The sequence below is a fragment of the Apodemus sylvaticus genome, chromosome 1 (assembly GCF_947179515.1).
Source record: "Apodemus sylvaticus chromosome 1, mApoSyl1.1, whole genome shotgun sequence".
Classification (NCBI taxonomy): Eukaryota; Metazoa; Chordata; class Mammalia; order Rodentia; family Muridae; genus Apodemus; species Apodemus sylvaticus.
Genome location: NC_067472.1, coordinates 99,127,166 through 99,149,094, shown reverse-complemented (window position 1 = coordinate 99,149,094; position 21,929 = coordinate 99,127,166). Strand labels below are relative to the sequence as shown.

The 21,929-nt window shown below is 44.2% G+C and overlaps 1 protein-coding gene and 1 pseudogene across 2 annotated transcripts in view; both read left to right on the top strand.

Moving 5' to 3' along the window:
- The first annotated feature begins 1,027 nt into the window (after positions 1–1,027).
- On the top strand, positions 1,028–2,340 carry LOC127681687 (elongation factor 1-alpha 1-like; annotated as a pseudogene).
- Positions 2,341–6,065: 3,725 nt separating this feature from the next.
- The window catches only part of Syt9 (synaptotagmin 9), a 170,235-nt gene continuing 154,371 nt past the window's right edge, over positions 6,066–21,929 (top strand). The window contains exon 1 of one of the 2 annotated variants that reach the window (XM_052155308.1): positions 6,066–6,459. In XM_052155308.1, the coding sequence (XP_052011268.1) occupies positions 6,315–6,459 (145 nt within the window). In that variant the 5' untranslated portion in view covers positions 6,066–6,314. The remainder of the gene's footprint in view (positions 6,460–21,929) is intronic. The other variant, XM_052155304.1, reaches the window with a different exon arrangement.

Here is a 21,929-nt window from a genome sequence, read left to right as displayed (position 1 = left end):
TAGAACAATAGCAGGTATGGAGTTGTCATTCCTATCCTATTAATACATTCTTCTGGAATATCTCCTGAAGGGCTTGCCTCAAGTCTGCATGACAGTTAACTGTTTTAATAAATCGAAGTATTTAAGCCCCAAATGATATAAAAATAGTAATACATAAGTTAGTAACAATAATTTTTATACATGGTAAGTATTATGTACTATACATAATTGTGCACCCTATACTTTTATGTAACTAGCAATATATGTAGGTTTGTTTATGCCAACATTGCCAAGATGAGCAATGCAGTGGGCTGTAAAAATTTTTATAGCTAAGACATCACTTGAGTGATAGGAAATTTTGTTTCATTATAGTCTATTCTTGAATGAAAATGTTATGTAGCTCATGACATCTCCCAGTCTGGGATGCTATGAATAACAGATTAAGAAATGTGTTTTGTACCAAGTACATTACAGTAGATATAAAACAGCAACAAGAAAAGTATCTAAGACTGAGTGGAGCACACCAGTAAGCTTGGCACTCTATAGGTAGATGCAGAAGATCAAAAGTTCAAAGTCATTCTTGGCTATAGAGGGAATTCAAGGTTTTCCTGGGCTATCTGAGACTATCAGATTTTAACTACTTCAATCTATCTGTTTGTCTGACTATCTATCTATCTATCTATCTATCTATCTATCTCTATCTGTCTGTCTGTCTATATATGCACACACATACACATTCCATGATAGTTAATGGTTCAGTTCAAAATGCATTTACTTGTACTTTAATGGATTTAAATGCATTGCTTTGGGTAATCTCAATAACAATTCAGTTGCGAACATATTAATATTATCTGATAAATTCTAGGTACACACATTTTAACTTGCAAGATGCTGGTTGTCTTGCAACTATTCTATTTCTTCAATGTCTTAGTGTGTGTTTGATCCCAAGGATACTTGTTTTTATTTTATTCTAAAATTGTTTTGTTCTATGAAGTGTTTGCCCTCAGAATTCAAGTGATGTGGAAACCACTGCCAACTTGAAAGCAAAATGGGAAAAAAAGATATCAATGATGTTGTCATGGTACACATAGATTCAGACAAGTCCACTACTTTTGGCTAGCTGATCTACAAATGTAGTAGACCTGACAAAGGAACCACTGAAAAGTTTGAAAAAGAGGGCACTGAGGTGGGGAAAGGCCATGTCCAGGTCTTGGACAAACTGAAATTTGAGCATGAGCCTGGTGTCGCTATTGTCATCCCCCTGTGGAAATTTGAGACCATCAAATATTAAGTGATGATCATTGATGCCCTGGGACACAGTGACTTGATTACATAATTACCAATTGTTGTGCTGGTATTGAATTTGATGTTCGTATTTCCAAGAATGGACAAATCTGTGAGCATGCCCTTCTGGCTCACATACTGTGTGAAATAACTCTTTGTTGGTGCCAACAATGTGGATTCCAGGGAGCCACTGTACAGCCAGAAGTCATTAGAACCTACATCAAGAAAATGGCGATACTCCTGACCTAGTATCATTTGTGCCAATTTCTAGTTGGAATGGTAACAACATTCTGGGTCCAAGTGCCAATATGTTTTGATTCAAGGAAAGTCATCTATAAAGATGATGATGGTATGAGTAGAGCCACACTTCTGGGAGCTTTCAGTTGTATCCTGCCACCAACTCAACAACTGATAAGTCTGCAACTGCCCCTCCAGGATGTCTATCCAATTGGTGGTATTGTTACTATAACTGTAGGCTGAATGGAGACTGACATTTTCAAACCTGACATAGGGGTGACCTTTGTTCCAGTCAGTGTCACACAATTGAAGTAAAGTCTGTTGAAATGCACCACGGAGCTTTGACTCACAGTCTTCCTGGGGACAATGTGGACTTCAATGTAAAGAAAATGTCCTTTGTCAAAGATGTTAGATGTGACAATGTTGCTGGTAGCAGCAAGAATGATCTACCAATGAAAGCAGATGGCTTTATTGCTTAGCTGATTCATCATTTCAGGCCAAAATAGCACTGGCTTTGCCCTTGTATTGAATTGTCATATAGCTCATATAACATGCAAGTTTGCTAAGCTTATAGAAAAGATTCATCTCTATTCTGGTAAGAAGCTAGAAAATGGTCCTACATTCTCAAAATCTGGTCTATGCAGCCATTATTGATATGCTCCAGGGCAAGTCCATAGGTGTCAGGATCATCTCTGACTATTCTCCAGGGTCGTTTTGCCATTTGTGCCATGAAGCAGTTTCTATGGGTGACATCAAAGCTTAGACAAGAAAGCTGCCAGAGCTGACAAGGTAACCAAAATGCCCAGAAAATTCAGAAGACTAAAAGAATATCATCCCTAACATTGGCTGTTCCAATCTTTATCAATGGTGAAGGAATGGTCTCAGAACCATTTGCTTAAACAACCACTTAAATGATCACAAGGTACTGTAAAAACCTTCAGAGGGAAAGGAAAATGTTTTGTGGACCATTTGTGCCTGTGTGTTCAGTTCAAGTTACGTTTGTAAGCCAGTATTTTTGTTTTTGAGATTATAATTTCAAAAATTACAGCATTTCTCCCTTCCTTTTTCTCCCTTCAAGCCTTTCCTTCCATATATCTCTCCCATTCTCCTTCAAATTCATGGCCTCTCTTTCATTGATTTTTAGCATATATATATTGCATGTGCATGCATGTGTGCACACACACATTCCTAAATATAACCTTTTAAGTCCATATAAGATTACTTGTATGTATGCTTTCAGAGCTGACTCTTTGCCCCTGGACAAGCAGTTGGTGTGCTCTTCCCAGGTGAGAAGCACCTCTCCTGCTCCCAGCCTCACTCAGTTGCCTGCCTTTCTTTGTGTAGGGTTGAGGCCTAGGAGGCTTTCCCCCATCCAGTTTGGTCTTATTTTTGTTCAACTCACATTTGAGAGGTCATATTGATGAGATTTTATGACCATAGCTTCTGATGTTACTAGGAGACACAATCGCACAGCAAACTCCCTGATTCTCTGGCTCTTACAAGCTTTCTACCCTTCTTCTGTAATGTTCCCTGAGGTTAGGTGCAGTAATGTTTGTAGGTATGCCGGTTGGGATTGGACTCCACAGCTCTATAATTGTGTTTCCTTTTGGCTGTCTGTAGCTGTTTCTGTCTGTTGCAAATAGAAGTTTCCTTGGTGAGGGGTGAAGACTACACTTATCTGTGGGTATAAGGACAAATGTTTATAGAACGCTTTCAGGGATCATGTTGGTGTAATACCTTAGTATTTGTAGATTCTCATCTACTAAGCATGACTTTACTAGCACTAGCACTGAGTAGTCAGATAGTTTCCAGTACTAGGCATCGCACAGTACTACCGCTGAGTGGGTGTTAAGGCCAAGTAGAGAGCAGTTTATTACACCTTTATTAAAGGTGAACAACTTGAATGAAAACCCGTCAGAGAATTCCGAAGCTCAATAAAACAAGTTCAATGAAAAAACATTTTTTTTTTCTAGATAATAGCCCAAGCTGGCCCCAAACTCCTGATCCTCTGGCCTCTACTTCCTGTGGGCAGTGATCACAGGCATGCACCAGGATGCCTACCTCTAAGGATACACCTGAGATTCCCCTCTATCTTTAAACTCTACACCTGATAGTTGCCAATCACTTCTAACAAACACCTGTCCTTGGACGTCTGTACATTTCCTTCTAATTCTCTAATTGCTACTTTTCATTCTCTCCTTGAGTCCTTTAAAGGCTCCAGTTACCTCCTATCCACTCTCTTTTGGGAGTAACCTTTACTGTGGCAACTCACTTTCTCCTTCCCATTAATGACTGACAGACCCCTGTCGGTCAGCTCTAGGCTAGCATCTAGGTGCCATTAGAGACCCACATAATGTCCCACGTATGTTTTTGAATCTTTGGAGATTTCAGGGAGTTACTGTTGTTTGTTTTCTGTTTTATTTTAGGGTGTAAACTCCTTTGCTTGTTTTGTATTTTGAGTCTTGCTGTGTATCTCTGCTAGCTTGACACTTGCTATGAAGACCTGGCTGGCTTTGAACTTGAATGAATCCTCCTGCCTCTACCTTTCTGAGGACTGGGATTACAAATTTGAGCTATGAAACCCAGCACCCGTCTTAAAATGTTTATGCCTTTGTTTCCTTCAGATTCTACTGGTTACGGTCTTCCTAATATTTAAAATGCCTTTCAAATATGACTGTTTCTGGAATCGGCCATTGCCTCTAGTCTAGTCTAGGCTTTCACCAGATCTTAGTCTCTTGAGTTATAACTAACTGAATTTATGACTTTCAGCTACTTTGTGACATCATGTCCTAAGAGTTACACTGCTACTGGCTTTAACAAGCACTTCCCCTCTTCATGAGCCATCCTCCTCAGTGCCCCTCCCTCCTCCCTGCCTTTGGAAGAGGAGTAGCTGCTCAGTCGCCCCCCACTGGCTCCTTCTCAGTTTCCTCATTCACAATGTGCTGCTGTTTTTGCCTTAGGCGTTTTTGTTTGTTTGTTTGAGGCTTGTTTTTCCCCAGACTCCTTCAGAATGTAGTCAAGGATGACCTTGCCTCCACCTTCAGAGTGTTGGGATTATAGGCATATGCCTCTATACTGGGTTTATTTGGCTCTAGATGAAATCCAGAGCCTTGAGTATGGTAGACAAGCAACTCTGCCGATTAATCTGCGTCTCTGTCCTATGCCTTAGTTTTTTTTTTTTTTAACGAAAAAGTTTAGGAAGTGGGAAAAAAGAAACTAAAAATAGAAAACTAGAAGAGTCTACGTGCCTTTTCACAGCTATAATGGAGCTACCTTTATAACTATAGCTGTCCATTCTCCATTACTCCAATATAAAAGCTCTACCAAGACCAGCACTGCTCACCACACTACTTCAAATTTTGTCTGTTGACAAAATTGTTTGTCTGTTGTCTTTATTTGCAATATGATTTTCTATGAGACATTTTTAGACAGCACAACCTTATGGGTAAGAGTCCTAGTTAATTGTTCTAGAATTAAGTTTGACATTAAGATTATTTAAATATGTAAGAAAAGCAGGGAGAATGAAGAAGAGGAGAGGAGCGGGTTGATGAGCAGCAGGGAGGGAGAGGGAGAAAGGGTGGGAGAGAAGACTCTTATGAACTTGGGCAAGTACCACCTGAGTCTGCAGTTTTGGTTGCAGCCTGGACCTCTCTCTCTCTCTCTCTCTCTCTCTCTCTCTCTCTCTCTCTCTCTCACACACACACACACACACACACACACATTTAAGGCTATCTATCTAGAGAATTAAATGAAACTATATAAAAGGCTGTGGCATAGTGCCTTGGGCACACAAACAAGCTAAATAATTTGTGGTTATTTCTGGGCTTAGTGCCTAAAAAAATGAAGAGATGGGTAGATGAGAGGTGACTGAGGTCTTTCCAAACATCCACAAATCCTGGATCCTCTTGTCTCCTGTGCCAGGGAAATGCTGGCAACCTTCGCATTTCCAATCAGCTTCTTAGAAAACCAATCAGGACCTGCAAAGCTCCAGGTGACCCTCGGCGTCTTTCCGGAGGGTCATGCATCTGTCCTCATTTCTTATGGGAGTCTCAACCTTTTCTAAATCACCACCTCGCTGGACATTCATTCTTTGTTGGAAAATCTTGGCTCCAAACCCCGCCTTGGGGTGCGTGGCACCCTTGGGCCCGCGGTTTCTGTTCAGACCGCGCTTTCCAAGTTTAAAGAAGGCACTGAGATCTCCGCAGGTGTAGTGTACCCTCCAGTCTTTGCTCCATACAACAGAGAACGTGCTTTGGACCCACGCGGGGCTCCAGAGGTCAGCGGGATGCTAGGTTTGCATCTGGGCGGAGAAATGGGGTGCCAAGAGCATCTAGCACGCGCACCGGCTCGTACTTCCTGATCCTGGGCGCGGCCGCTCAGAGCGCAAGGTCCGGAGCGAAATCAGGCGCTTCTCCCTGCAGTGGGCGAGCGCCCCCGTCCCGGGTCCCTAGCTGGCGCGCCTGCTCTGCGGCGACGGCGAACCCCCGCCCGCGACGCGCACCCCTGACCCGGCCCCGCCCCCGGCGGCCGCGAGTAGCGGGCGGAGCGCGGAGAGGCGCGCTAGGCTGTGCGGCGCCGCCTCCCCTCCGCGCCGAGGGAGGGACGAGGGGCCGCGCGGGAGACGGAGAAAGCCGGAGCGAGCGGCTCTCGGAGAGCTGCATGCAACCGGTGGGAGGCCGACCCGGCTGGCGCTGCGGATCGGGTGGGGAGCGCGGACCGGCCGGTGGCGGCGGCGGCGGCAGCTCTGAGCTGGCAGGCGGAGGGCTTTCTCCCGCGCCCGCCTGCCCGGCGCGGTCCGAGGATGCGGGGGGGCGATGCCCGGGGCCAGGGACGCGCTCTGTCACCAGGCGCTGCAGCTGCTGGCCGAGCTCTGTGCCCGAGGGGCCCTGGAGCACGACAGCTGCCAAGATTTCATCTACCACCTGCGGGACCGTGCCAGACCCCGGCTCCGCGACCCAGGTAAGCGCCGCCGCTGCCGGGCGCGACCTGAGGGCCCTGAGATGGGGACTTGGGGACCTAGCCAGGGCCTGAGGCAGGAGAGCGACGCATACTGGAGGAGGGCAGTGGGTGACCATTGAGCCCAAGTAGGTCTCCACAAGCAGCGCTCCACGGCCTGATGCTGGAACCCAGCGAACTCGGGCGGAGGCTGCTGCGCGGAGGCCGAGCCAGGGTGGGCTGGGGCAGGCTCGGAGGAACCACGCCCGCCACCTGCGCTCGGCTCCTGGGGGCGGCTCCTGAGCTCGGGGCTGCGCCTGCCACTTCACTCACTGGCACCCGGGAGCTAGGGGAGGCTACGGAGGCCTCGGAGCTGGGAGTGGGATCTGAGAGCCAAGGAAACTCTGTGAAGTTGGGAGTTGGGTACAGCGGGCTGCAGCTGATTTCCACCCGGAGCTGCTTAACCTGAGTGCCTAGTTCCTCCCCTGGCTTTACTGTGAAAAGGGTTAGACAAGATCTTGCGTGGGGCCCAGAGCAGCTGGGCCTGAACCCTCTCCCTGCATGTCTCAAGGTGTTGAGGCGCTGAGGCCTTGGCTCCCAATTTGTCTCGCTTGTTCTAGCCTGGCACACTAGAGTGGTGGGCTTGCTGCAGCAGGCAGTTGTTGCAGTGAAAGTTGTGAGGCTCCTAACTTTGGAAAGTTCACTTACTTTGGCATCTGACCAGTTAAGGTCAGAGGAAGGTGTTTTATTTGAGCAGTTTGCAAGTCCTACTGTCTTCTTCACTGGGCGCTGGAAAGATGCATTCATTCCTTTTGGGTGTTTCCTGAGCATGTTCTAGGCCTGAGGACTCATATTCTCGAATATTTTTCCAGTCTAAGTGTTTTAAATGTTAAAAGGCAAATCATGGTTAGACTGTTAAAAGAGAGATGAGAGAATGGCAGTGCAAACACTGGCAACAAGCTTTTGCTGTGCAAACGAATACATCTGAGCATTTCTCATTGCAGGCTAGTTCATTATATAAAAATACATTTACAAAGGGTAAAGAATTACTTGACTCTTAACAGGAATGAGCCGACTTAAATAGTCTACCTTTCATAGGCTATGCACAATGTATGTGTCGAAGGCAGGTGTTAAAAGTTTGTCACATTTTTCTGTACTCAAAGGATCTAGTTTTTTCATGCCTGTGGTTACATTAGTACATTTCTCAAATGATCTCTAGTGTTTTACTCCAAAGGGGAGAATTAAGTAGAGAAATACGGATTGCAGTGATTCCCAGGAGGCTTGGTTGTCCAGCCTCTGGGTGGCTCCTTGATGAATGAGCATGTGCCCCCACAGACCACAGATATGAATGGGAGTGCCTCACCTCCCCACAGGAAGCCCAGAAAGATGCTGGAGTGTGGGCTGTTCTGTGCTTTACACATCCGGACCAAGCCCATTGTTAACACACTTTTCCCAAAGCTCCTGTTAGTGCTGACACCTCTCTTTGTGTTCCTGCCCCTGTAAGGCAGATTTTCCTTGTTATCACAGACAAGTTGTCATCTTCAGCTTTACAAGACAAGGGGGATGCAGCCTGTCTCTGAATTGGGCTTTAACATGCCTCATCTTTCTGGTCAGTTCTCTCTCTCTTCTTTTTAATGAAGTGACTGTTTCCAGTGTACCCAGGCTCTTCCAGGTCCCACACTGGGTGGGCCTGGAGGAAGAGTCCCAAGAATGCTCCCTGCAAGAGGAACTCTGGGAAATCGCTTTCGATGAGAGACTGTCTTACTGTTCCTTGACTTCCTGAAAGCTGTGTTCTGTTTAAACTAGGGCACGCGGCTTTGAGGTGGCTCCGGCCCCTCTGGCTCTTTCCGTTGTGTCAGGAAGTACCCTGAGCTTGAGGCAGGAGGAGGGCCCTGAGATTAAGAAGTTGGAGGCATTTACAGCGGAGGATGGCATTTACCACGCCACCCTCTTCTTCAGGGCACATCGGTGCTCAGTCTGGATCTCGCCGTTGCTCTCCTTCCCTTCCTCACCTTGCTTCTCGCAGTAATTCTTACACCCATCACATGAGTGTATGTCCATTCCTCTGAAGCTGTTCATGCAAACCTAGAGTGCCCTGAATCTCTGAGCCCTAGAGCTGAGAGGCTGAGAGGCCGCACTGCACATGCCAGGTGAGCAGCACCTCTGCTGTTGGTTCCTTTGACCCAGAACAGTAATGCACAGCTGCCCTGATGGGTCCCCAGAGAGTCCTCTCTAAATGGGTGACGTCTTGTCCTGTGAAAGAACCCATGAATGCCATGCTCCAACCTTCAATGCCGGATGCCTATCCATGGCTTCTGCACAGTGGCTGTTTTCTTAAGCTCCATTAAAGATTTTAGTTATAAAGGAAGAAGACAAGGAATTCCCAGCAGAGTAACCCTGCATCTGGGGTGCTTTTTCCCTTTTTCAGAGATGGGGTAAGGCAGGTTCACAAGCCAGTGGGCTCGAGACAACAGGAAGAGCACAGGGAAAGGCTCTGAGGCAGAGGCGTCGTTGCAATTTAAGAAACACTGACTTCACGTGTGGCTGGAGGTGGGGCGTGGTAAGAAATCTGGTCAAGGGTTAGGGCAGATCTTGTAGGGTTTGTGAACTGTTAGGAGGATTTTGCTTTGTACTCTGAATAACCTTCAAACATTAGACGTTTTGGAGAAGTCTCAGCTAGCCAGACTGCTGTGTGAGAAGATACCATATGTAGAAAAGCAAGGGTGAAGTCAGGTAGATGTGTTAGCGATCTGTTTCAGGAACTAGGAAGCAGGTGCAAAGTTCAGCATGGTCCTAATGGAGGTGCCGAGATGTAATGATTGTGGGCCGCTTTGAATGTACCACCGCTAATATTTATTGACAGGAGGTATCAGGAGGATGAAAAGAGCTAAGGATGGTTCTTGGCCTTCTGACCCGAGCAACTCCATTTACTGAGCAGCAGGTAGGGAGGGAACGCGGGAAGGTTCTCTTTTGGGTCTATAACTGAGCAGGCCGAGCCTCATTAGTTAGCCAAGGTCTCTTGCTTCTGAATGTTGTCTAACGTTATCCATTGGTCCATGCTCAGTTTGTAACTGGAGACTTTACTGTCCAGGGGTTGACTAGGTGTGCCATGCCTTTGCTTTCCCTTCTAGAGAACCAAGCTGTGACTGTCTCTTTGTTTATCTATTCTTGTCACAGTAGGGACTGAACCCACAGCCTCTTGTTCTACCACCAAGCTACATCCCCAGCCTTCACTGATCTTGAATGTCTCCTTCCTTTTCTCCATTCTGCATCTTTGGCTGTTAGGAGGGAAGGACCATTGCATTGTTTCTGCATCTAGAAAACAATGGATATTGGGATGCACTTCCTAGTTTCAAATGTGTCTATTGTTCTTCTGGTCTCTGCTCTGTGGGATGCTCTCAGGGCTGCATGGATTCATCATGGTCACTTAGTTCACTCGGTTCACTTGAGTCTTATGTTCAAAGCATTTGTGCTGCACTGGTAGCATCTGGGTCCAAGTGTTAGATAGGCATGCAGGATCCCAGGCCTGCTCCACGCTGACTGAATCTGCACCCTTACTTTTGCGGGATCTTCTGGTGAGGCACTGGCACATTCGTGCTCAGGAAGCATGGTTAAAATGATTGGCATATATAAGGAGCGAGAAATGCAGAAACTGAGGCTAGCCCATGGCCACACTTTCAGCTTACATAGGCTTAAGTCAGAGTCGCATGTTAGTCATGGCACAGTTGCAGGTGTACCTCAGTATCTGAACAACATTGGTGCAGGGATCCCACGGTGTGAAAATCTGAGGATGCTCAAGCCTGCCATACAAAATGATTTAATGTTTGAGTGCAGCCGGTGTGCATCCTCCCATGCACTGTGAATAATCTGTTGGTTCTCATACCTAATAATGTAAATGACATGTCAAGTTGTTACTGTATGATTTACAGAATAATGGAAAGAGAAAGGGCTGGCTACTGTCAGTACAGACCCAATTTCTCCCAAGCGTTTTTTAATCTACAGTGGTTTAATCCATGGATGCGGAGGCCTTCGACCCAAAGAGCTGACTCCACTCTACTCAGAACTCAAAAGTCATTATCAATGAAGTATTTTGAAGTATTATCCTAAATACTTCAAAACACCCAACCTTTTTCTCTAGTCTGAACACGAGGATTACACCCTCCAAGCATAGGTTAGGTTGCGCAGAGAGTCACCTTAGTATTTTGATGATGAATTCTTTATCCAGCCTTAGTTTCCATTCGTGGTCCACTGTTATGTTCTGGAAGTTTTTCTGCATATTTTCCTATGCAGGCCTAAAAACTGTTTACCAGCTGAGGTGTGAAGCAGAGCACCTCACATTCTCACGTTGTCACATTATCAGTGGCTCGGTCTTCCAGCTAACTTCTACTAGATAACAGAAAGCTCCACCTTGATAGTGTTCAGCTTTGGCTGCATGTTGAGGCCAACCTGGGCTGTGTGGGACCCTGCCTCAGGATCAGAGAAACAGACAAGTGCATAGAAACACTTAAGAATTCCAGCAGAAAGATAACAGAAACCTAGCAAGGACTGCACTGTAACCCAGACCAGTTAAACCAACATCTGGGGGCTGGTGAGGGGGTGTGTGCCTGGGGTTGGTATATTCCTTATGTTTCATGGTTGGGTCTGATTTACAGTCAGATAGAGGAAAACTTGTTATAACCACAGACAATGCCAGAATCACTGAACTCAGCTCATGCTTCCTTACTCTAAAAATATTTTTTAAATGACTTAAAAACCCAGAGGAATTTGACTGTTGCCTTTGTATAGCTTCTACCCATGTGAGTTGATTCCTAACTTACTTAGTTTTGACAATATTTTGCCAAGGTTTTATTTTGAGGACTTTTAATAAGTATCAGAAGACTTGATTGTGTCCATCTACTTTTTTTTTTCAAGACAGAGTTTCTCTGTGTGGTCCTGGCTATCCTGGAACTCACTCTGTAGACCAGGCTGGCCTCGAACTCAGAAATCTGCCTGCCTCTGCTTCCCAAGTGCTGGGATTAAAGTCATATATCACCACTGCCTCCATACATTTTTAAGGTAAAAACCAGACACACACACACACACACACACACACACACACACACACATTAAAAGCTAAATGTGGTGACTTGACATACATCATGTATTTATAATCCCAGCTCTTAGTGGATAGAAACACCAGATCAGGAGTTCAAGGCCAGTCTTAACTATAGTGAATTTGAGGCCGGTCTGGGCTTCATGAGACCTTGTCTCAGTATCGGAGAAAACAGACAAACAAGCAAAAAATACATTGAGAAAAACCTCACCAGAATAGTATTTTATTAAAGAGCTAGAATGTAAGACTTCACTGCTAAAACCTCGTACAGAAGGAGAGTGAATCTCTTATCAGGAGGTGTGTGTGGAGAATAATAATTATAGTTTTAAAGGGAAATCTTCATAACCATTGTCATTAAATACGACTTTCTAAGATAGTAAATCAGACTTTCTAAGATAGTAAAAAGAATCATTCTTAAAATACTGGACTTTCAGGAATAGTTATTGGTGTGATTATACACAGTGGGATTAATTTTTTCAAATGAACGTTAATTGCAATGGGGAAGTAGTCCTCCAAGGAGTGAGTGGCATATTGGGTGTACAGTATGTGAAGGTCTAATTTGCATTTACTTCAGTGACATTTTAGGGTTTCTGCATAAATATTTTATTTAAACAAGTATGTTTTTATCTCTGTGGGATCCCTCTACATGGACCAGTGAGTGGTTTAGTCACGAGGTATCTATCAAGAGAGTAAAACAAAAGCAGAACCTGGTGCACGCCCCACAGGCAGGCTCCTAGCCTGCTGACTCTTTCAGAATAAACAATCAAAGGCACGGACTTTGATGTGGGCCAGAGTCTCCCGTGGGGTAGTGCAACACCCGTGGGGTAGTGCACAGGTGATAGCACTGGAAGAAAGCGTGCTGGCACCCTTTGTGTGAGCAGGTGTGGTTGCCATGTGGTTAGCTAGGAAAAACACACACATTTCTTGCTCAGGTGAGGGCATTCGGAGTGCCTCAAAGGGGACTAAGTCAGGAGAGCAGTCGCACTGTGAGAGGGGTGGTATGGAGTGTGTGTTTTTGTAGTCTGAAAGAAGTCATAAATTGAACTGTGCAGATGTTTTCCCAGTGGGAATTGATCTTCCTGTGAGCTCTCACTGTGTATCATAACTTCTCTTTCTAGCTTATGTTTTCTTTTTTGGGGGGATGGGGGTCTCGTGAAGGTCAGGACTTACACCCAATGTGGAGCAGAGTGACCTTGAATTCCTTTCCCTCCTGTGTGATGGGATTACAAACAAGCACCGTCATATTTCCATTTTTTTTTCTATTTATGTCATGGTTCCTATGAAACTATAGGAATATGACTTTAGACCAAAGCAAACTCAGAGAAGCAGACTTTGAAGGTGTATTTGAAACCTTCTTGCATGCCAGTGCATAGATTTTTATCACATGACTTTGCTGTGCATGGAGATGGATCAGGACCTTGTGCCTTTCAGACACATTGCTGGCAAACTAAGAAACTGAGCTGTAGCTCTAGACAAAGACGAGCACACATGTGTGTGTGTGTGTGTTCACCATGTACTAAGTGGTTTTTGAGACAGGGTCCTGGCTGTCCTGGAACTCAATTTGTAGACCCGACTTGCCTTGAACTCACAGAGGTCTTCCTGGTTCTGCCTCCTGAGTGGTGGGATTAAAGGCATTTGCCACAAGGCCTGGCTTTATTCATTTGCATTTTAAGACAGGGCCTCAATCTCTAATACAGACTGCCTGGCCTTGCCTTTACCTGACGGCTGAGGTTGACCCCAAGCCTAAATTGATCCTCCTGCCATAGCTTTCAAAGTGCTGATATTAAAAAAGGTGTCACCATACCTTTACATGAAGAGCGTATAGCAACACTGGCAGGAAACATTTTTCTATTTATTATTTCTGCGTATATGTGTGTGCTACATGAGTTTATGTGCAATGCATGCATGCAAGAACCCTTGGATGCCAGAATAGTATCAAATGCCCTGAAACTAGAGTTACCGGCAGATGTGAATTGCCATGTAGGCGCTGGATCTTTTGCAAGAACAGTAAGCATTCTTAAATACCAAGCAAAAATGAAAAAGAAAAGAAAGCAAACAAGGACTCCACCCAAGGAAAGCCGTATGATAACGCAAACTGGACATGAGCATTAGAGCCAGAATCTAACCCTATGCTTACTGGTTAAGTTAGTTAGTGACCTTGAGCACAAAATTTCACTCTTTTAACCACACAGTGGTGGTGAATACCTTTAATTCCAGCACTTGGGAGGCAGAGGCAGCTGGATTTCTGAGTTTGAGGCCAGCCTGGTCTATAGAGTGAGTTCCAGGACAGCCAGGGCTACACAGAGAAACCCTGTCTCAAAAAAAAAAAAAAAAAAAAGATGTTACTCTTTTATTATTTGATAAAGTGGGAGTAGCCTATTAAGACAGTTCCCTGCTTAGAATAAATACCCAGGTATCTGGTTGATGTATACAGGTACGTGGTGTATTACAGGTCATGGTTTCCTGCCTGCTTTCCTCTCAGTGGTGGTCCATGGTCACATTTCCCTCTCTATTTGAAATTACCTGTAGGCATCATTTCTAGTCTACTCTTTTGTAGACATAGCATTTTCTTACCTTTCAAAGATGTAGGCCTTTTACTTCACCCCTGTATCCTTGTTTTCTCATTGATCAAATGGATTGCTAGTATTTGGGTTACTATTACAGGATCCAGGTAACGTACCAGAGTCAGTTCAGTTTAAAATTGAGATAAACAGCATGTAATATTGCATGGGACATACTTAGACAAAGTAGTTAGCTATTGTTTTCTGAAATTCAATTTGAACTGGGCATCCTATATTTTCATTTAATTATGTTGGCGAGGAAACTCAGTATATCATAATTCATATCAAATACTTATAATAAATACTGAGTAATGTTAGCCATTATTTCTATGATTATTATAGGTATAATTATTATTGTTGTTGTAATTGCTATATATCTGCCAAAGAATGGATATGACTTTTTTGTCGTTGTTTTAGAATATTTTATCTTTTAATTTTTCTGTCTCTCTTTTTTCCTTTCTTCATTTCTGTTACTTTTTGTTGTTGTTGTTGCTATTCTTTGTCTCTTGAGACATGATCTCACTATGTAGCTTAGGCTAGCCTCAGACTCACTCTGTAGCCCAGGCTAGCCTTTAACTCATGGCAATCCTCCTCCCTTCCTTCTGATAATGTAGATTTATGTCACCATGCCCAGTGAATAGTGCTTCTGTGTTTTTTTTTCTAGTATGATAATAACATCCATCTATACTTTCCCTGCTTTTCTTTCTTTTGAAATAATAATGAGCTTAAATTGATTTCTAGTGGCCCTGTGTCATTTAGTCCTGTTACGTATCAGCAGTAAATTCACTCTCAGTGGGAGAGACAACATGAGCAGGAAGCTGCTGATTCAACAGGATTGGAGTAGCCACCTGGTGATTGTAATTAGTAGTTTGTCATTGGTAGAATTGAGTGTTTTGACTATGTTGGGCCTAGTTAAGCAGTTCCTCCCAGATGAATTTTGTTTATTCTTGCCAAGGTACATTTGTGTGTTGTTGGGTTTTAGTTGTTTTGTAATCTTGATGCTTTTCTTATAAAATATTTATTTTATAAAATAAATTTGCATTTATTAAAATGTAAAAGTTCAATCAAATTAGCTTACTGGGGGAGCACTGTATCGTGACTTAATTAATTCAAATGCTCTAAATCCAGTATCTTGTGCATCCTGTTTTTTTTATCTTTGTGTGCATGCATGCACACATGCATGTATAATGCATATGTGTTCATGTGTATGCACATGTGTGAAAGTCAGAGGGTACCCTTGGTGTCTATTCTTGCCTTCTACCTCTTTTGAGATGGGATCTCTTCTTGTTCACTACGTTACATTTTACCAGCACATACTCTCACGTATGGCTCTGGGGATTCGAATTCACATCATCCTGCTTACATGACAAGTATGTTATCTACTGAGCCATCTCCCCAGCCTCACTTTCTACTTTTTTTTTGGGGGGGGGGGGAGCTGGCAGGGCATTATGCAGGCCAAGCTGGTCTTGGACGTCGAGTATTAGGAGTATGACCTTGTGTGCCCTGTCCTCTTGCCTCCATTCTAACCCTCTCTTCCCATGCTCAGTAATGCTTTTACTTATATGATTATGAAGAACTATAAAATTCATCTGTGACTTCACCCAGTTTCACTTATGTCCTGTGGCCTTTATGTTAGCCACATTGATATGATCACTTTCTAATGAAAATTAAGTTCAGAAACCCTCGTTGAGTGCCTCCTAAGTGTACCAGGTTAGGTACAAGAATTGAAAGACACATTAGACAAGCTCACTGCCCCTGTGAAACTGAGATAAAATGATAACTGCAATTAATAAAATAAAGGCACGAACGGAGCCATGCACTGGATACAGTGCAGGAAAAGAGGAGCAATTAGCTGGCTTGGGTGGGTCTTGAAAGGCGTCCTAGGGAAGTCTGTTTGTGGGTGGGGTGAGCATTCTAGGAAAGTTCAAAGCCCATAAAACAAGAGAGAATGGATCCACTCTAATAGTAAGCAAGCTCAGTGCATGATGGGAAGACTGAGAGACTGTCAAGCACTGATCCATCACAGACGTCCTTGGGGGACTTTGTCAGATTCCAGGGAGGCTGGGGTTAGGTGGGCCTTGGTACTGACAGGAAACCTGAAAGTCCTCTGGCCTGCTGTGAGCCCAAAGGAGCCATCTCAGCAGAGTAAGGCAGGAAGCTTTCAGCAGGGGGGTGGGAGGGATGAGGGGGGGACTTCTATAGTGCAGCTTCTGTGTCCTCTTGGGAGACATGTTCCAGTTGACAGGTTTTGTCCTGTCCAAGGTAAGAAAGATCCTGACAGTGTACTCATCCTAACAAAAGATAGGAAATCTTTTGTTAAATGATTCCCATTTTAGATTCCCAGTCATGTCACTCCGAAACTCAAATATAATTACCTCATAAGTTGTAAAAACTGCCTTTAGCAAGCTTAGACATCTGGTTCAAACATCTGGGTTCCAGATATAATTTCTGACAATGCCAACGGTGACATCTTGCTACCTTTCCTGGTTATTCAGCAATGAAGGGGCTGCATGTTTGGATGCACTACAGTAACCTGGTCCATGGACACACACACAGTTTGGTTTCTCAACAGAGACCAGGATATAGCATGGGAGGCCTGCCCAGGGCCCACAAAGCCTTGCTGTGGAGATGATTTTTCCTCTTCTATATGGGAACTACCAAGTAATAGGCACTTTTTAAAAAATAATTGAGTCGAAGCCTACAGGTCACAGGCTAGCTCCTATTCATTTCTGCACACACCCCCACACCCCCCCCCCCACACACACACACACTTTGCTTTTGATACTTACAGGACATGCCTGCTTTCAGAACACATTTCAGTTTGCATTATTATGGAGTCAGAACTACTGAAGGGCTTCCATCAAAAGACTGACATGAGATTTTTTTTGGGGGGGGGTGGGGTGGGTAGGAGCTTGCACTGTAGCCAAAGCAGGCCTAGAACTGTGTATGCCATGCTGGCATTAAACTCATTTCAACCTGCTTGCTTCATCCACCTGAATACAGGGATCACAGGTATGCATGACCATGCCTAGCTCAGATTCACCATTTAGTTAGATCATCTTGGAACCAGAATGAAAGTTGAGTGCCCATGTTATTAAGGGTGACATTCATTGCTGCATCACATTTATTGATCATCTACTGTGTGCCAGGCTCTGTTGTATGTGCAGTCACATGTCAGTGATGGGGAAATGGTTTGAGAAGTGCAGTGTTAGGCAGTTTCATTCTTTTGCAAACACAGACTCATGTGAGTCTGATGGTATAGGCCAGTCTCTTATCACGGCCTTTTTATGTAGTCAAGAGACAAGAGTTTTTTTTTTTTCCTTCATTATAATAATATGATGCCATATATGTAGTCTCTTACTGACCAGCAGGCCATGTAACCTTATGACCACATACAATGGCTAGATGTTCAGAGTATTGTATATAAATCTGTGCAGTTGCATATACAGTAATAGTGTACAAACACAAAACATACATCCTTCCCTCATGGAACATGCATGATGGGCGGGGAAATGTAGTGTATAAATTAATTACAGAGTGTTAGGTGTTACTGTATACTATGAGGAAAAATAGAAGTGGAAAGAGTGTTAAGTTGCTTGTAAGTCAGGGTCAGAAAGAGATGAAGGAGTAAGACACACGCATCAAGGGGGAAAGCATCCAGGCAGGGGAATGGCAGGTACAAAGGCCCCGATGCAGGAGGATGCCTGGCATGTCCAGGTGTCAGCTAGGACTCAGTGGGGTTATAGTGAAATAGGTGAGGAGGGTAGAAAGGTGACGGCAGGCAGATTGTGGGGTCTGGGAACCATTGTAAAGATGTGACCTTAGGGCTGAGTAAGTAGCTCAGTTGATAAAAGTCTCACAAAGCTCTGGGATTTCTGGCACTTCATAAACTAGATAAAGTAGTGTGTGCAAGTGATCCTAGCATTTGGGTGGTTGAGGCAGAAGGATCTGAAGTTTGAGGTCATTCTCAGCTATATAGCAAACTGAAGACCGGCGTGGGATATGTAAGACCCTTTCTGAAAAAAAAAGTATAGGTAAGTGAGGAAATAGCCGCAGTGAGAGACTTGAGAGAGGTTTATATGGCTTAGGCTAATATGGAGCGCTAATAGCACTTAGGTGATAGGAATAATCTAGGCTAGTGAACAGTGGTTCTTAATGCCAGACAGAGGATGGAGGCCTACTGGATTGGTGTCCTTACATTACCAGTTTGATGCCCTCTCCAGGAGTTTAGAGAAGAGGTCTCAACAGCAGAAAATGTACTTAGGTCCCCAAGACACATGGGGAGGTTTAAAAGCTAAGTGATGAGGTGGGTGTCCTCTGTCAGTCTCTTCATGCTTTCATAACAATTACTCCAGGTGGGGGAGAAAGGCAGCTAAACATCCAGTGTTTCTTTCTTCATTTTCATTTTTATTCCTATAGTTCTAGAGGCCAGGTAGTTCTAGAGGCCAGGAAGTCAATTCAAGGCTTCATCAAGGAGTCAGTGTCACCTGAGGGCCACACAGATAGTTCCTCTCTGTGTGCTTACATGGCAGCCGGGTCATATGGTCTCTCAGACCTTGATCGACTGATTGATCTTTTTTTATTAATTAATTAATTAATTTTATGTATATGAGTACACTGTCACAGTCTTCAGACACACCAGAAGAATCCCATTACAGATGGTAGTGAGCCACCATGTGGTTCCTGGGACTTGAACTCAGGACCTCCGTAAGAGCAGTTAGTGCTCTTAACCACTGAGCCATTTCTCCAGCCCAGTAACAAAATCTTATGTGGCCGATGCTGGCCTAAACTTTGCTGTGTAACCAAGGATGACCTTGACTCTCAATCCTCTTGCCCCTGCTTCCTAGTTCTGAATTATAGGCATGTGTTACCATGCCCAGTTTTTCTGGGGTCTCTTTGAAGGTTGCTCTAATACCATCCCTGTGTGTGCTCTGCCTTTATTTTAATAATCAACAGTACTAGGGATTAATTCATGGCCTCATGCATGCTAGGGAAGCACTATTCACTGAACTACATCCCAACCCGCTATCTATATGTTCTAACCATCTCCTAAAAGTCCTCACATCTTAAAATTGTCACTTGGTGAAAGTGGCTTCTACGTGTGAATTTGGGGGCGGGGCATGGATGAACCTTCAGACCACAGCCTTGATTAAGGGCAAATGAAGATAGACCTCACACAACTTATCGGAGATGAGGGAGTGCTGACAAGGAGACGAGAAGGGCCTGCAAGAGTAGGGGTGGGTGGGCCAAGAAGTAGGAGTACTTGGCTAAGTGTGAAAAAGATGTCTTGGGCCGCAGGGATGATCTCCTGCAGGAAGTACAGCTAGTTAGCCAATTGAGGCAGAGACCAGGGCTGACGTCATTCTAAATGATGTGAAGGCTCATGGGTAACTTTGAACTAAGTGTTTTGGAAGGAAGACAGAGCTGGGGAATGTTTAGTCTCTTGAAAAGAGAAAGACAGGAGAAAAATTAAAGAAAAAGCAAATTTTATAACAGGAAAGATTCAAAAAAATGACTTTTAAAGAGAATCATTTGTACGCTGGAGAGGAGAGACAGGCTGGGGAGGAGACAGGCCTCTCAGCAGTTCACTCCTCCTCAGGGAGTCTAGGCAGACTCCGTGGGCACAGTGGGTAGATGTAGGGGAGGGAGTCCATCATCATTTGTCTTGTGATTATTCTTCCCTTCTTTGTGAACAGGGAAGCAAAGCTTCTGAGCGGGATTGAGGGTTGAAAACAGGAGTGTGATACTGATTGATTACCTGGGAAAACGGGCAGGTGGATGGACACCGTGACTGCTGGCCAATACTGAGGCCCTGTCTGAAGTCACTGCCATGGGAATTGGGTGAAGTGTATCCAGTGGCTGTGTGGAACTCTCTAACCACATCTAGCCATGTTTGTGTAGACATGTTTGCGTAGACAAGGAAGAGATTGTGTTCATGTTTCTTTCATGTGGGTATATGTATAGACATTACACATGTGCCACAATATTCATGTGAGGTCAGAGGACAGCTTGAGAGTTGGTCCGCTCCCTCTACCAGATGGGTCCTGAGGTTCAAACTTAGGTCATCATGCTGGGCAGCAAGCTCTGTTCTCAGCCATCTTGCTGCCCTGATATTTGTGTTTAAACAGGGATTATGAATATGCATAAAATGAAAGAGTAGCAAAAATGTTGAGTGCGTAGCATACAGTGATTAGAGTGACTGAAATTTCATTAGAACAAGGGGAGAAAAGTGTACGTGCAAGAGGGTTAATGATGGGCTTGGGACATAGCTTAGTCAGTAGAGTCCTTGCCTTGCGTGCATGAAAACTTGCATGGTCCCCAGCACTGCATAAGACTAGGCATAGGGCACAAAGCTTGTAATTTCAGTATCTGAGAATCAGTATTCTGGGAATTTCAGTATCTTCAGTAGAGGCAGGAGGATCAATTTAAAGTTATCCTCAGCTATCTAGTGAGTCTATGGATGATACAACATAATACATACATACATACATACATACATACACATACATACATACATACATACATACATACAAGAGGGGAATTAAGGATAAGGAAGATTAAACAGGCATGGACTTGGCCAGGGACTGGTTATTGGGAATGCATTAAAGGAGGGAGGAAGAGGTTTTAATTATCAGAATGATCAAAGTGCCACACTGTTGGTTAGACCAAGATCCAGGGCATTTTTGCTGTATAAGGTTCTAAGATAGGATTACTGAAAGAGAAAAACTCAAAGAACTGAGTCTTGAGCAGTGGTTCCCAGCCTGCGAGTCATAACCCCTCCGGGATGTGGGGGTCAAACAACCCTTTCACAGGGATTTCATGTCAGGTATCCCATGACCAGATATTTACATATGGCTCATAAGACCAGCAAAAGTACAGTCATGAAGTAACAATGGAAACAACTTTATGGATGGGGGTCACCAGAGCATGAGGAACTGTATTAATGGGTTGAAGCACCAGGAAGGTAGTGAACCACTGCTCTAAGGTTTTGGAAGTGTTATGCATACACGGGTAAAGAATTAACCAGGAATTGTGGTGAAAGTGGTTTAAAGGAACATGGCAGTAAGCCAGCAAGTGAACCGGGCCAGGAACTGGGGAGGCAATCTAAAGAATGGTCCACCACTGAGTCAAGGATGGGCAGTGTGGAGCAGTGGTGTAGTCAGTCGTGCAGTGGGAGAGGTAAAGTTGGAGCCGGGAGGTTAGAGAAAACATCAGCAAGTTAGTTTATGTCAGGCAGAAGTGTCGAAGGGCCCTTCTAAGTCAGTAGACAGATACCTTAGAAAATATCTAAGAGGCACACTAGCCAGTGTGCATTGATATAAAATAGAGAGCTCCTGATGTCTGAGTGTCTGGTGGGAAGGTGGTCACATGATGTATCGGGCTTACTACTGGAAGTTGGGAATATTTTGTGTGAAATAGGAATGAAATTAGTTTTAAATACATCGAGTTAAAGGATGTATGTGACACCTGCTGCAGGTATCCAGGGCCATTGGAAAGAAGTTAGAATAGCACTGAAGTCTAAAATCCTTCAGCATACAGGGTTTGTGGAGTGTTCTCTGTTTGAGTTGAATGTCAGAATCATCCAGGGAATCTTTGACCATACAAATGAAACCCTCACGGACTGAGTCGGAATCATCAGGATGACGCCTAAATCATCTGTGCTCCTGAGCCTGTGAGCTGTCAGTACTGCAAAGGGCATGCGTCAGTGGCCTTCATGAGCCAACGAGTTGAAATGACTTTTGCAACCCAATTAAAAAAATGTTCAAACTGTTTACGTGAGACTTTTATAAAAACATTGGGATGGGAAATACAGACATTTAATATATAAAATTGATCTTAGA